This window comes from Dipodomys ordii, unplaced genomic scaffold, assembly GCF_000151885.1.
Source record: "Dipodomys ordii isolate 6190 unplaced genomic scaffold, Dord_2.0 Scaffold58, whole genome shotgun sequence".
Lineage (NCBI taxonomy): Eukaryota > Metazoa > Chordata > Mammalia > Rodentia > Heteromyidae > Dipodomys > Dipodomys ordii.
This window is the reverse complement of record NW_012267274.1, coordinates 7,141,262-7,156,229: the sequence shown is the minus strand read 5'-3', so window position 1 is coordinate 7,156,229 and position 14,968 is coordinate 7,141,262. Positions and strand designations below refer to the sequence as shown.

Here is a 14,968-nt window from a genome sequence, read left to right as displayed (position 1 = left end):
AATCAAGTCCATTCTCAGGGAGCCCTTGGGAGCCTTCTAGGTTCACCTAGAAGGAAGTTGGAAATTATATCTCTAATGTCTCTGCATTGGGCAATAGCCAGATGTCTCATACGACAATCAATCAAACACACCCCAATTGTTCTCACAGATTAACGATATCCCTACTTCCTTCATATTGATTTATGGCAGCAATAGAAATATACCACTGGAGGACACGCCTCCTTTCAGCTAGATGTGTATAAATGGTGAGGAATCTCCATTCCAAGGGAGAGGAACCAGCAACATGGGGATCTCCACGGTCATCCTCGCAACATGTCTTTTATGGGGTCAAGTTCTCTCTGCAGGTATTATGTCTAATTATTCTGATCATTCCCTAGACCAGTCAAACCCAGTTCTGGCAGGTCAGATCATCTTGTTTCTTGGCATTTGCCTGTTTCTCTGGTACTGAGTTTTGTTCAAGGACTTTCTTGTTGATCGTTGTAAGTACTTGCTGGTGTTTAGAAAGAAGGCATCTTTTTGTTTTGTTTTGGTTTGGTTTCTGGCTATCCTAAGAACAAGCTAATCATCACCTCAGTGATTTCAGTGAAAGAAATGACTGATTGGGATTAGAAAAGCTCGTAGGGTTCAGGAAAGGCGTAGATGTAAGACGAAGAGGCCTCAGAGTTTAGCAGAATGGGCTCAGCACAAGATTGGATTGTATGCTACAAAAATAAGGAATGATTCCCATTCGAATTCCAATTTAGGACTCTTGGTAAGAAACAGGAAAAAGTGCTCCTGCCATGCCTTCCCTCTGCAGGTGTGTCTGACTCCACAAGCAATATTTGCTGAGCACAATTGGGTCAAGTAACGGACAGAGACAGGAATGTGTTTCCATTCCAAGTCTAAGCCGTCCACTCACTGCTCAGACAAGCGACTGGCAGCTCAGTCGCTCTAGCATGGCTTTGTATTCTCAGCATCAGATGATAAACACTGCAAGAGCCACTGGCAGATCTCTGTGACTGGCCAATCTCAGTGTCTGTCTCCCCTTCTCTCGTCTCAGTCTGTCTTTTCTCTCTCTCTCTCTGTCGCTCTTTATCTCTTCCTCTGAATTCCTCCCACTGTCTCTGCCCACCTGTCCTCCTGTCTTCCTCTCTATCTCTATCTCTGTCTCTCTCCCTTCATGCCTGTTTGTCTGTCTCTCCTTGAATCTTTCTCTTTGCCTCCTCATGTCTCTTTCCACCTCTCTGGTCTCTGTTTTAGCTTTCTCTCTGTGTGTCAGAAAGCGAGATCTTTGTCTCTGTCTCTCTATCTCAGCCTTTCTCTGCTCTCTCTCATCTAGCACCGATCATCTTCCTTCCCTCTCCCTCTTCTGTTCTTCTTTCTTTACCTCCTTCCTCCCCCCACCCATCTTTCTTTCTTCTCTCTCATTCCTCCTTTCAGCCCCCCCCCCCGCAACTTGGCATCACTTTTTTTGTGTCGATTCATGAATTCCAGGAGGGAAAGGTAAAAATGGTCAAATTTCCACAGCACTTCCAGAACTATCCCTCTCCTGGGGGGGGGTGCTCTGAAGTTTAGGTGCACTTGGGAGATGGCTTTTGGGAAAGCAGCATCTCCGAGCAAGGCCTCTGGTCCACCGCTGCAGGGAGTGTTCTCAGGCAGGCTGGGAGAGGCCTGGACCTCAGGGTTCTGCTAGGGGCAGTGTGGGGGATGGGCAGGTCCTGGGGCGTGTGTAAAAGAGGTAGCAGGGCCCTAGTTCCAACTTTCTCGCGGGGACAGCCTTGCTCTGGCTCAGTGACAGTGCCCTGGGGTCCTGTCAGCTCTGGAGGGTGGGGAGCAGACTGCCTGGTCCTTGTCCACACAGGGACAAAGGCAGCAGGGCCCTGGGACTGGGAGGATTTGTCATTTTCCCCAGGTGCTGTTTACGTGCAGCTGCTCCAGCCAGCAGCTCACCCGTGTGCCGGTGGCAGTTCGCTTCACTTCTCTTCTCAGGCAGCTCGGCCAATAACCACAAAGTTTGGCGCCATCCTTCCTTGTTGTAGATGGGGACACCAGGGCTGGGCGGATCTGTGACTTGCTCCAGGATAGCAGCTCCTGGGCGGCTAGGGCCCGATGTGAACTCAGAATGAAGCCCCCTGGCTTTGGGCAGCAGTGATGGCCAGCCAGTCCTCCCCTCTGCTGGCAGGGGCAGAGTATGAGTGGGGGTGGGGGTGGGGCGGTGAGGGGGTGGAATTGCAGCCAGCTCAGCACCGGAGAGCTTCTTAGCAGTTTGTGTACCCAGGCCTCGCAGGGCAACAGAGATAGGGGCGCCCACTTCTGTCCTAAGCATTTGTCCTTGTCTCTGCCACTGGCCAGCTGTTGGGGGAGGGGCACTGTAAGCCTCAGTTTACTCATTTGTAAGGGGGTTATGTTTCCTGCGCCACAGAGGGTCGTGAAGGAGTAAGGTCACCCAGGTCGGGTCTGGCTCATAACAGGAGCCTTGGAAAGGCCAGAGTTCCTATTCTAGGCATTTCCCTAATGTTTTATCCACATGTGACTTCCTACATGCACTGTGGCTCTTGCACTGGCTTCTGGAAAAGGAGACACTGGAAAACTCTAAATAAAGCTGATAGTTTAGTGGACAGGCCTAGGCTGCGGCCGGCTTGTCAGCTGTGAGGATGACTTCAGTGGTGAGAATGTAAGAGGTCGCTAGTAGGGAGGCTGGGTTGGGGTGTGTGCGAACTCTCTGTAGCATCATTGCTCTTCTTTAAATCCAAAATTGGCCCCCATTCCCCCCCCCCAACTTTCCTTCTGTGGGTCTCATTTCTTCAAGGCCAGTGTTTTGCAAACTGAGCAAGTAGTCATTCCTTCTGAACTCATTCCAGGCACACTGCTCAGCCTCATTCTTAGTCCTCCTGCAATTTAACTAGCCATGCCTGGAAGGAGAATATTGAATGCAGGGGCTTTCAGCATTGTTCAGATATTTGAGCGTGGTGGGGGACCTCTGAGTCACTTTGATAGCAGACCATGCTGGTGATTAATTATCCTTCAGGACAGCCCTCCCTTCTTTTTTTAAACTTTTTTCTTTTCTTTTCCACTTCTGGGGCTTGAACTCAGGATTGGGCACTGTCCCTGAGCTGCTTTTGCTCAAGGCTAGCACTCTACCACTTGAGCCACAGTGCCACTTCCAGCTTTTTCTGAGGAATCGAACCCAGGGCTTCATGCATGCTAGGCAAGCACTCTACCACTAAGCTACCTTCCCAGCCCAGCCCTCCTTTCTTGATCTGGTTTTAACGGAACGATCACATGCTGGGCAGTGCAGGTCTCATCTTCTGTAGCTGCTGAATGCTGTGGAATGCAGAGAAAGCCTGAGGCTTCACCAAGTCTCAGCTGCAGCCTGGTGGGGGCTCCCCGGCCCCCACCCCCATTTGCTACAGTCCCCCACATGCCCCTTTGCTGGTATTTTCTTCTACGTCCTGTTTCTGTTTTGTTTCATTTTGCTTCCTTTTCTTTTGAGGCAGGGTCTTAATTTGTAGCTCCAAGTTGGGCTTCTCTGCCTCAGCCTACTGAGTGGCAGAATTACATGCATGCACCACCACACATACTCTTACACTCAGATGCACACATGGACACACAGAAAACACAAAACGATGGATATATAAACAATCCTGTGCAGAGAGACATACCCATACCCACAAGCAAAGACACACTTGGCAACATGCAGAGACATATATAGTATCACATATAAATGCATGTATCACACACGTACAAATATGCAAAGAGATACACTTTAGGTACACTGCATACTTAAACCCAAACTCTGAGGTACACACACAGACACAGACAGACACACACACTCACACTCACACACACCGCGGCTGCCTTGTTCTCTCACGGCATCTTCGCCAGCATCTGTCTGTGTAGCGTGCTATCTATGGGGCTATGCTGAGGCACAGGTATCATCCTTATTCGGTACTCAGCTCAGCACTATCAAGAACTTAGTAGAGTACCTAGTCTGAACGTTCCTGTGCAGACCTGGTATGGCAGGGAGGACAGAGGTGCAGGTGTGTGCTGGTGAACCCCAATATCTTGCCTTCCACCAGATCCTCAGCAGAATGACAGCGCACACATCTTCACTGTCACTGAGAACAGTTGTCCCCCGTGTCCCCAGGGGTTGGTCTTACAATCCCGGAGATGCCCAAACCCTCAGATACTCAAGTCTCCCATGTAAAATGGCATACAGCCTGCACATCTCCTCCTGTAGACTGTAAATCCTCTCCTCATTCCTCCTTCCAATTCCTAACCCAGTGTCCATGCTGTGCAAATCACTGGGCAGGGAAATAGTGGCAAGAGAAGAAACCTTTGCCTGCTTAGTACATCTGCAGCCTCTTTCCCCACAACTTTCCATCTGCTGAACTTGTGAGGGTGGAACTCCCAGACACAGCTGGCATCTTCAACTGAGTGTTTGTACTCTTTCGTTGGATTCCCATGGAAGGCACTGGAATTAGAGAAGGACACTGGCGTGGCTCTTCAGGAAGCCACACAGCAGAGGTGAACACCCCCTGTCCCGGGGGTCAGGCAACACGACCTCAGGACTGGCTGAGGATCACACATCCTTGCTTGTTTCTGTGTCAGAATCAGGTGTGTTCCTTCACAGGATTTTTTGTCAGGACACATGTCTGATTTTTCTTTTCTTCCATTACAGGTACAGATTCAGATTTCCTAACTGGTAAGTACTTTGAAAAGAATCAGTTTAGTTTATAACAGATTTTTTTTTCACCTGATGCAGTTATTTCCTTCTTGAGAATAAATCCAGATGTTGTGATGAAACCCATTAAAAATCCTCCAGACAGTAAATGTCGCCTCACTAAGCCTTAGTAACTGACACGAGGCTAGCATAAAGGTGTGATGCGTGTCCTTTCTAGAAACACAAAGTCGACAGAAACTTCCTCTGGCGATAGCATGGACGGATCATTTGGCAACAGAGTCACGTTCTTCAGTTTTGTCCTGCCTCACCTCCATATTCAGTACAGAGTAAAATCAAGTACATCAGTCAAATGAAGGGCTGGGGATTCACCTCCCTCTCTGGGGAGAGGCTAACACAGAGATGGAGGCGGGCTGAGGAGTCTACAATTTTGTTAACCACACACGAGGACACACTGGGAACTGCCCTCCCCGCCTCCTCCCACCCCCTACCCCCCTCTCCCGGCCTGGGACAGTACCCAGTGAGAACTTACATTCTCAGTGTAGTCATAGGAGCACTGTTTTGCTAACAAGAGCTATGTGTACACAATTGTTTTTCTTTTTTTAAACTCAGGGCCTTGTACTCGATAGACAGGTGCTCTATTGCTTAAGCCTCACCCCCAGCCCTGTGTAGATAGTTTGAGCACTATGTATTTTTTTTGTGTGCTATATCTAAAATGATTGAACACTTGTCTCTAACCTCCTTGCTTTATTTAACTTTGTCACCACAACCACTTACTTTTAGTAAAAATGTTGGTGGTGCTCACATCCAAGGTTGAATCACAGCGCTCCCTGGCGGCATTGCAGGGAAGCTGGAGGGAACTTTGGTGATGATCGATGGTTGCTAAGGAGTGGGACCACTTTCCCAGAATCTGGGTGTAGAGCTTGGGGATGGGACTGTCAGAGCAGAGCCAGAGCTGGAGAGGTAGCTCTGGGGCCTGCTGTCGACAGGGTCCTCAGAGGGCATGAAGTTCTCTGGGGGAGTTGTAGGAAAGCAAGAAGAGGGGGAAGAGAGCTGTCTTTAAAATCCCAAGGGGAAGAATTGGAGATGGACGCAGCCTAGGGAGGAAGGAGAAAGAGGGGTGCTAGGTAGCATCACCACTGGCCAGGAAGCCACAGGGCAGAGGGTGCCGAGACCAAGGCCTTCCGCTGTGTCAATGCAGGTTTGCCACTGAGGCTGGTGGATGGCGGTGACCGGTGTCAGGGCCGGGTGGAGGTCCTGTACCAAGGCCACTGGGGCACCGTGTGTGATGACGGCTGGGACATCCAGGATGCAGAGGTTGCCTGTCGGCAGCTGGGCTGCGGCCGGGCCATGTCGGCCCTGGGTGGGGCTCACTTTGGTCAGGGCTCGGGAAATATCCTCCTGGGTGCTGTGTACTGCTCGGGATGGGAGCCCTACCTGTCAAGCTGCCGCCACGATGGCTGGTACAACCATGAATGTGGCCACAGGGAGGACGCCGGAGTCATTTGCTCAGGTAGCGTGGCTGTGGCCTCTCACACTTGCATGCGCACTCCAACGCAATACCGCATGTGTATGTGAGCACACGCGTACACGCACACTGCACTGTTCACTTGCTCTGCTGTGAGTCTCGCTTTAGCTGCTGTTATACAACAAGGGCTGTTGCTTTGCACGGATAAAGACACTGAGGCTCAGAGAGGTCTAGGGACCGCCCATGGTCCAAAGCCTAGGTTCCCCTCAGAGTTTGCAGATGCCGTCACTCAATGGGCTGGCTCTGATGAGTGGTGTCGCGAGCATCCTTGGCATTAGCCACAGCCTCTCCTTCTGCAAAGGTGGGAGAGGACGGGGAAACTGCTGGTCCTCACTGCTTTTAATGTGCACCAGATTATAATGGAAGAGTGGCTAATATGTGCTCTCTTGGGGAATTAAAAGGTAAGTGAATGATGCTAAACACATCGGGTAAAAGAGGAAGTCTCCCTCATGCAACTCAATGACCCCCAAGGCTGCCTTTCTCATCTGTTCACATGGTGCTACATTCAACCTTCAAGGCGTCCTTCAATCCACAAAGAGCCCTCCCAGGATGCCAGTCCATCATGTGTCCTCCAGAAAGGAGTTTCTATTTAAACTGGTCCCTGATGCCCACCCTGTGGCCTGGACTATGTGCCTACCACCGCACAAGGGCGTGACCATGACAGGCCAGCCTCCCCTAGGAATGCATGACCCAAAGGCTCACAGAATTCTGTGCAGCCACTTTGTGCATGTGCTTATTTTAGCATTCCAGAATGCATTTCTAGAAATGACCTTTCTTTTCTGATTAGGGTCATTTTCCTTGGGATATCTCAATGATGGCAACTATTTGTCATGTGAGAGTGTCTGTCAGCTATGGAAATTGCCAGATGTCATTTGGAGACCCGTCTCATGACTAGGATGAGGTGATTTTGTTTTTAGATGGAGATTAGACACAGAGGAGGTAGAAGCAGCAGACAGGAGCAGAATAAATACACTTTTGAAGGCATCTTACAGGCAAAGTGACAGAAGGATCAGTGGTTTTTCATAAGGGGGAAAAATCAGCATTTTAGCAATCATAGCCTTCAGGGAGTGTGTTCCCACCCTTTGCTTCTGAGCTAGGGGAAACGGGGAACTACCGCTGTGCCAGTGAGAGATAACATCCAATGACCTCTTCTTTCTTTTCCACTCTGCAGAAGTGCTCAGTGAGGGACACACGCCAACACCAGAAGGTAAAGATCATTGTGTGGGATCCCTGTAGTCTCTCTGCCCACATCGTGCACCCATGGGCTCATCACTATCCAAAGCAGGGGCAGAGGGCCTAGGAGGAGGTCTGCTCGGCTCCCCAAGAGGCCTCAGGCCTGAACAAACATCTCTTCCATGGATCATTTCTCCCAGACAGAGAGGAATCAATAGGATGAGGCATCTCCAAGGAGCTCCAAAGTAGAGTCTGGGATCCTATTTCCCCTGTCCAATGTTCATGCATCCACTCAGACTGCTGGGCAGCCTGTCATGCTGGTCGGAGAGACAGGCACAGACCTGCTTCGGTGGCATCCTTGGCCGTGCCCTTCCTGTGAGCCCATAGTAAGCCACCCTGGAACTGGTGACCCTCCTGCCAGGGTCATCCTGTACTTTCTGGCCGGGCACCTCCAGAAAAAGATATGAGGCACAGTCAATAAAGCTTGAGGTGCTCACAGCCTGGGCTTGGAGAAGGGAACTCACGTCTCCTTTCCCATGGGAACTTTAGGCCTTAGGACAAAAATCAAGGGCATTCTCCACACTAAGGCTGATGGCCTTCCTAGGAGTCAGCATGGGTCAGCCGGGCGAGGTGTCCCTGACCACCTTCTCTTTCTCTTCTCTATAGTTCAGGACACAGAGCTGAGGTTGAGACTGGTTTTATTCTAAATTGCTGTTTGGTAGCAGAAACAGTAGCAGATCAGACCAACTCTGATGCAATTGGCTAAAACCAGGACAAGAATGAGGGGTGGACGGGCTTGGATGATCTGTTTGGGACATAGGCCACAGAGTGGGCTTTCTTAGAACTGCTTCTATTAGGGTCTCCAGTGCAGGGAGAAGTCCTGTGAGATTTTCCAGCTTTCCTGACTCAGACATGAAGCTGAGTGCCCTGATTACAGTGGATGAAGTATAGTGGAAAAACCTCCAGGATGGGTGGGGTCAGTTCCCCCTCTCATTCTCCATGGGATTCTTGTATGTGTTGTATGTGTGGTATGTGTGTGGTGTGTGGTATGGTATGGTATGGTGGTGGTGGTGGTGGTGGTGGTGGTGGTGGTGGTGGTGGTGGTGTGTGTGTGTGTGTGTGTGTGTGTGTGTCCCATGTCTGAAGAGCAAGGAGCTTGGGCCAGGGCAAAGGCAGTGCTGATACTTAACCTTGCTTAAATCCGCTGGGTGCCTGAACCTTGATTGCCATGAGAAGTTAACCTCATCAGCACAGCCTGGCTGACCAGCAGTGACAAAGCCTGTCTCTCCGTACTGTGACCTTAATGCAGACACCACAGGAGCATGTGGAAGCCACCTAATGGCTTGGGGGATGGGAGTTGAGGAGAGGGTGGTGGTGAGAAATAGGAGCTTTTATTTACAGTTAGCATTTTTGTGTCTGGACCCAAAAAAGGGAATGCTCATATGAGTTTCCAGCCTCTCCTGGGGACTCCTCTCCTGCCAGGGGTCCCCTCACACCGTCCCTGCCGGGCTGACTCAGCTCATGACACCTGTTACTCTTCTCCTTCATGGAGGTGCAGGTGTATGCCCTTGTGCAGATACATCCGCACGGGTGTGCAGTGTACTCCTGTGTACTAGGGTTGGGGTGGCTCTGTTTTTCTGGCCCCCCCTTTGTAGCATACTTATTCTACAGGGCAGGTCTGTATCCAGGAGAGGCCCGGGCAGGAAGGAGGTGATGGAAGTTTCTGGTGCATTCCTCACCACAGAGCCTCACGCTGCCCTCGTCGGCTTGCTGTCTGGTGCCTCTCACCCTTCCTACCCAAGCGGTAGTGTGAGGGCAACCATAGCCATAAGGACACAGAAGTCATTGGGCATGATGGAGGGCAGCGGTTTTCTAGCTGAGTGAAAATGTCACAAATTCAGAGAGATGGAAGTGGCACTCTGATTGACAGCAGGGCCTTTGTCACATGAATGAGTTCAGAACTAGGAGCCTGGGGCAGACACACAGGGAGCAAGAGAGATTTCAGGAGCTGATTACTGTCATCAGATCTTCCTGGTAAGAGAACCTTTTCCAAGTCTAGTTTTAGCCTTTCTCCTTGTCTGTCAAGGAGTGGGAGGCAGACCATTGCCACACCTGCATAAGGATGTAAACAACCTTCCCGCCTGGGCTTGGGGTCACTTTCCAGAGGGTGGGATGAGGCTGAAATCATCTCCTACCTTATCGCATCCCTGTCGGTTGGTTTGGTGGAAATTGGAGTCTCAGAGGGCTGAGTCTCCTGTCTGGTGTTGAGGGAGGGATGGGCTCCTGTTTGAGAAGCTCTTCTACCTTCTCAATACAAGATGTGGAGGCATCAACCATGCTGCTGGGACTTTGGAGTGGGATGATTTTTAAGACCTCAGACATCTTGACTGGGTTAAGAGTAAAGAACTACAGTATATTCAAAGGGGCAAAATACAGGCGCAACAAAGAAGGCCATGCGGCCTGGTCCAGGTTTCTATGAGAATCAGCAAGCAAGACCTACCTCTTCTCTTCTTTTTCTTCTCCCATAGGCACAACAGTTCCTGATGAAACATTTATAACAGGTACTTCCCCCCCCCCCCCACCTCCCTTCTGTCTCTTCAGGTCACAAAAATCCTTGGGCTGTAGGGTGAGGGTTGAGTTCTCTCAGAAGAAACTTTAGAGTCAGAAGCCTCAGAGTAAGATAATCTTCCACAAAGGTCTCCAGGCCTGTGGGAGTGAGACCTGTATTGTTTCAGGGTGCCCTGCTCTGAGTCTCATCTCCAGCTCTTATGGTCCCTGGGAAGGGGTCCCTGGGGGTCTTGATTGCAAGGTAGAGGCAGGGCAGGGATATTTTTTTTGCCATCCAGGGTGATCAACCTGGGTCATGGCAAATCAAACAACCTCAGTGACTAAAGCCTGGTGTGTGGTGGGCATCCCAACGTGGTACTGGGGTGAGGATAAGGGTAAGGGGCTACAGGCCCTGGGGAAGGAACACACAATGCATACTGTTGTATGGACTTTAAACTGCAGGAGGACTGGTCTTGGCTATATACCAGCTATGCAAGTTAGGCCCAGAAAACAGCTTTTGATGATAAATGTCCTTTCTGCGCCCTGTCTATAACCAGGTTCCAGTTTGGCACTGAGGCTGGTGAACGGAGGAGGCCGGTGTCAGGGCCGCGTGGAGATCCTGTACCAGGGGTCCTGGGGCACCGTGTGTGATGACAGCTGGGACACCAATGATGCCAACGTGGTCTGCAGGCAGCTGGGCTGTGGCTATGCCCTGTCGGCTCCGGGGAATGCCCGGTTTGGTCAGGGCTCAGGACCCATTGTCTTGGATGATGTGGCCTGCTCAGGGCACGAGTCGTACCTGTGGAATTGTAACCACCGGGGCTGGCTCTCCCATAACTGTGGACACCAGGAAGATGCTGGAGTCGTCTGCTCAGGTGGGTCCCCAAACCTACCAGGTCCCTCTCATCAAGAGTGGATTTTCATCAAGTGGATTAAGTTCTAAGACTAGAACTTAATCTCATGCCACTCATATCTACTCCCCATTTTGGATCATGAATATTCAGAGAAAATACCACTTTCACTCAGAGCTTTGACTCCATCTCTCATAGTTACCCAGTGGCTCGAGAGTTTACCCTCGAGGTACAATTCGGGGCTGCGTAGCCATGGTGTTTCGACACATGTTGGCTTCTGCAAACAGTACCTGTGTTGTCTTGGAGGTCATTGAACACCATGGGAAAGGCCCCAGTCCAGTATCCTGAGGGCAGAAGCAATAAGCCGTGGTTATAGCTGAGTAACAACCAGCTGTCTCCCGTCCCAGAGAGTCCTGACACCCTGTCCTAGGGGATGTGGTTGATAAAGCCTCCCCTGTCCAGGCTGCAGTCCTTTATGGGAAAAGTTCAGAGGTCTCAGGGGATCGTTGTGCTGGAGGTGAGGTGCAGTGATGGCAGGCAGCAAGGAGGGTGCTGGCGAGTGAAGGCAGACAGGGCTGGAACATGGCTGCAGACTCCATGTCAGGCCCCAGATTCGTTTCAACTCAAGGATGCATCAGTGGGTCTGTAATGCCTCATTGCTGAAAATGGATTTTGCATGGCCATGCAGAGGCTGTGGTGGGCTCTCCAAGGGTGGCTGTGTCATTCCTGCTTTTGGAGAGTGACCTTCAAGCACACAGATGCAGGGTGTGGCTGGGAAGGGGGACAGGGGAGCTACCTGAAGTGCTTGAGGGATTCAGAGCTCCCCTGGCTGGTTCATGCGTGGGGACGTGTGGGTCATCAGCTCAGCCTGTAAATTCTCCCACCTGTTCTTCCAGGCAGGCATGCGTGCACGTGAATCTAACCTTCCTTCTCTTTCTCATAGATTTCTACAGCCAGACCACCATCTCTCCAGGTGAGTGCCAGCGTCCTGACTCGAGATGTTTATGCTTTTCCACCTGCCATCAGAATTGTTGGAATTCAGAAGCAATCTTCTTTTCTCAAGCCTTCTAGGTCTGCCTCAGACAGTTAGATAGGGGCTCAGTGGGTGATGTTTTCAGCTTCAGAAATGGAGTCACTCATCCCATGAGCCTTGGTCCTTTCAGATTCCAGGCTGACACGGTCCAGTGGGAAGTGATGTTGATCATCTCTGGCCTGCAAGCGCCGTGTTAACATCAGCCAGATGCCTGTGCCCCTCACTCCTAGAAACTCCCCCAGACTTCACAGGGCCGCGTCTGCACCCAGAGGAAGGTGTACACGAGGTTGTAAGAGGGAGTTTCTAGTGACCAGTGCATGGATTCTCCTATGTTCTACACCCTGCTCTTCTGGCGCTGGGTATCCCAGTGTGCACCGTGGTGTCACGTGTACCCATCAGCACATGGTCAGCAAAGGAACAGACAAAGCTTCCTTCACTAGAAAGAACATCCCTGGAGGAGAAGGATGGGGGTCAGCCATGGGGTCGGCAGGGCCTTTGTCCTACGGATGAGGTCTTAGGTGGGAAGCTGTTGCACATGACCAAGGAGTTTGTGGCACAAGCTACAAGTGGAATTGCTGATGAGTCTTGTATGGTGGGGAGAGCACTCAGTGTTGTCCTTTCTTCACTTGAAGTCGATTTTTACCTCTTCTTTCTAGGGCCTATTTCAAACACATCACCTGCCTTCAGGACTTTGGAATCAACAGGTAAGCATCGGCTCTGTGACGGATAGGTGGGGGGTGGAGGGAGTTGCTGCCTTGCCCCTGTCTCTGTGGGTTCAGTGGCAAACAGAGCAGGCCAAGCTGGTGATCTGTTGTGAGCCTGTCCCTTCCTAAGACGCCTTAGTGAAGACCATTTCTTGCATCCTTGAAGTCAAGGGAGAGATGGATGGAGTGTTCTGTGCCCCTCTAGATACTGCACTGAATGTGAAGCTGATGAATGGGAGTGGCTGGTGTGAAGGCCGGGTGGAGATCCTGTACCAGGGGGCATGGGGCATCCTGTGTGATGACAGATGGGACACTAGTGATGACAACATGGTGTGCAGGCAGCTGGGCTGTGGCTCAGCTACCTCAGCCCCAGCAAATGCCCCGTGTGGTCAGGGCTCAGGGCCGGTTGTGCTGGATGATGTGTGCTGCTTGGGAAGTGAATCCTACCAGGATAGTGAAATCCTTCACTATCAGCACTGGCCCACCCAGACTGGCTCTCTCACAACCGCAGACACCATGCAGACACAGGTGTCATCTGCACAAGTGGGCCTCCAAGATCCGTGCCCCACCCATTGGGAACAGCTTCTGATCAGTCCCCCAGCCCTGCTCCCACAGCTTCCTCTGGGTGCCTTTGATTTGTGGTATGCTTCTGCTGCTCCCTCCTTAGACAGAGGGCCCTGTGGGCTGGTGCCCATCCAGGCTCAGATCTGAGTAGGGACATTTGGGCCCTGGGTATTGGTCTCTGGGTATTGGTGGTGCCATGCAGAGTTGATAGGTTATTGTGTTGTACTCAAATTGAATATGTCTTTGTTTCTCACTCTTTGTTTTCACTAAGTCTTTAAAAAGGAGGGAAAGGCTGCTTCCTTCTTCCAACTCGTTTGAGATGATTTTAGGGGGGCCGATGGCAGGTTGTAGGGTGTCCCGTACCCCATGCATCATCAAGCTGCCTTTGGTCGTGGAAGACTCCTCGGGCAGTCGCTGAGCCCAGAGGGGCTGGGAGGAGAATCACATCTTTGGAATGACTGGGGCAGACTTTACCCCATGCTGCAGGGGGTGGGAATGAGGAGGGCGGCGCTTGGCCCCTGCAGATGTTTGCTGAGGTTCCTCTGGTAGCTGACCCTTGACTCTAACGGGAAGGTAGCATCCGTCACTCCCAGGTAGCCTCAGTGACAAAACCTGAGCCTGTAGGGCACCTTGAATGCAAGGAACAAGCATCATCTACCCACACCCATCTGAATGGTGAGAAATAGATTTCATCATAGTGAGATGGTTCTATGCCTGGTGTTGATGTGAGCTTCCACCATCTTCTGGCTGGGAACTGGGGACATCCTTTGCCAGGGACCCAAGGTGCGTCCCTTGTCCTGTAGAGGTCATTTGTTCCCCTGGTCCTGTAGAGGTCTTTGTCTCCCTTGTCCTTAGAAGTCATTTGTTTGATCTCTGTTGCTCTGTCTCATGTGAGGCCATCCATTCACTCACCTTGCTGATGAGCACAGGATGCTGGTGTGAAGATGCACATGTACAGTGCACTCCTGTAGGTCAAGCTTGCAGATGGCTCTGCTTCCTTCACCCTCCTCAGTTTCCCTCTGCTTCTGCTAGGCATCAAGGGGCAGCTGCCTTGTTCTTCCAGTGCCCAGTGAACCTAATTTTTCCCAGCTTGCTCCCTGGTATATTTGCAGGAAGTGCAGATGTGTGTGGCTGTGTCAGAGAGGTAATGGTAGCAGAATGGGGAGCAAAAGATGTCAGAGAAGAGGACAATCCAGATAGGGGGCGATGGCGGGTCGGCCTTTCTCCAGGGCTCTCATGGCATGGATGAGAGCTGCTCAGGATCACCCCAGGGAAACCAGTCACTGTCCATTTACCCTCGGACTTTACCCTTCAGGGAGGGGCAGTGGTGATACCCCAGCTTCCTGACCCTGATAAGCTGCACAGAATCAGATTAAGTAGGAACCCTGTGTCTTCTCCAGCAGGAGATTCTGGTTTGGCGCTGAGGCTGGTGAACGGAGGAGACCGGTGTCAGGGCCGCGTGGAGATCCTGTACCAGGGGTCCTGGGGCACCGTGTGTGATGACAGCTGGGACACCAATGATGCCAACGTGGTCTGCAGGCAGCTGGGCTGTGGCTATGCCCTGTCGGCTCCGGGGAATGCCCGGTTTGGTCAGGGCTCAGGACCCATTGTCTTGGATGATGTGGCCTGCTCAGGGCACGAGTCGTACCTGTGGAATTGTAACCACCGGGGCTGGCTCTCCCATAACTGTGGACACCAGGAAGATGCTGGAGTCGTCTGCTCAGGTGAGCCCCACACCAGCTAGTTCTCCCTGCCTGAGAATCAAGTTTGAGCAGGTCACCTTTCCCTACTCCTAGAATTTGATTCTGCCATCATTCACTTCTGGCGTCCAGTGCAAAGGTCTGTAAAGAAGGAGTTTGGGGCGGAGGGTGGCAGATGTGTGTATGCACACAGCGGACCTGAGGCTTG

General features: G+C 51.5%; 1 protein-coding gene across 1 annotated transcript in view; it reads left to right on the top strand.

Annotated features, from left to right (window-relative positions):
* Positions 1–283: 283 nt before the first annotated feature.
* Dmbt1 (deleted in malignant brain tumors 1) overlaps positions 284–14,968 on the top strand; it is a 199,780-nt gene continuing 185,095 nt past the window's right edge. Inside the window, 8 exon segments of the mRNA XM_013021896.1 lie at positions 284–344; positions 4,661–4,684; positions 5,808–6,173; positions 10,466–10,835; positions 11,713–11,732; positions 12,702–12,950; positions 12,986–13,056; positions 14,400–14,784. Of these exon segments, the coding sequence (XP_012877350.1) occupies positions 284–344; positions 4,661–4,684; positions 5,808–6,173; positions 10,466–10,835; positions 11,713–11,732; positions 12,702–12,950; positions 12,986–13,056; positions 14,400–14,784 (1,546 nt within the window).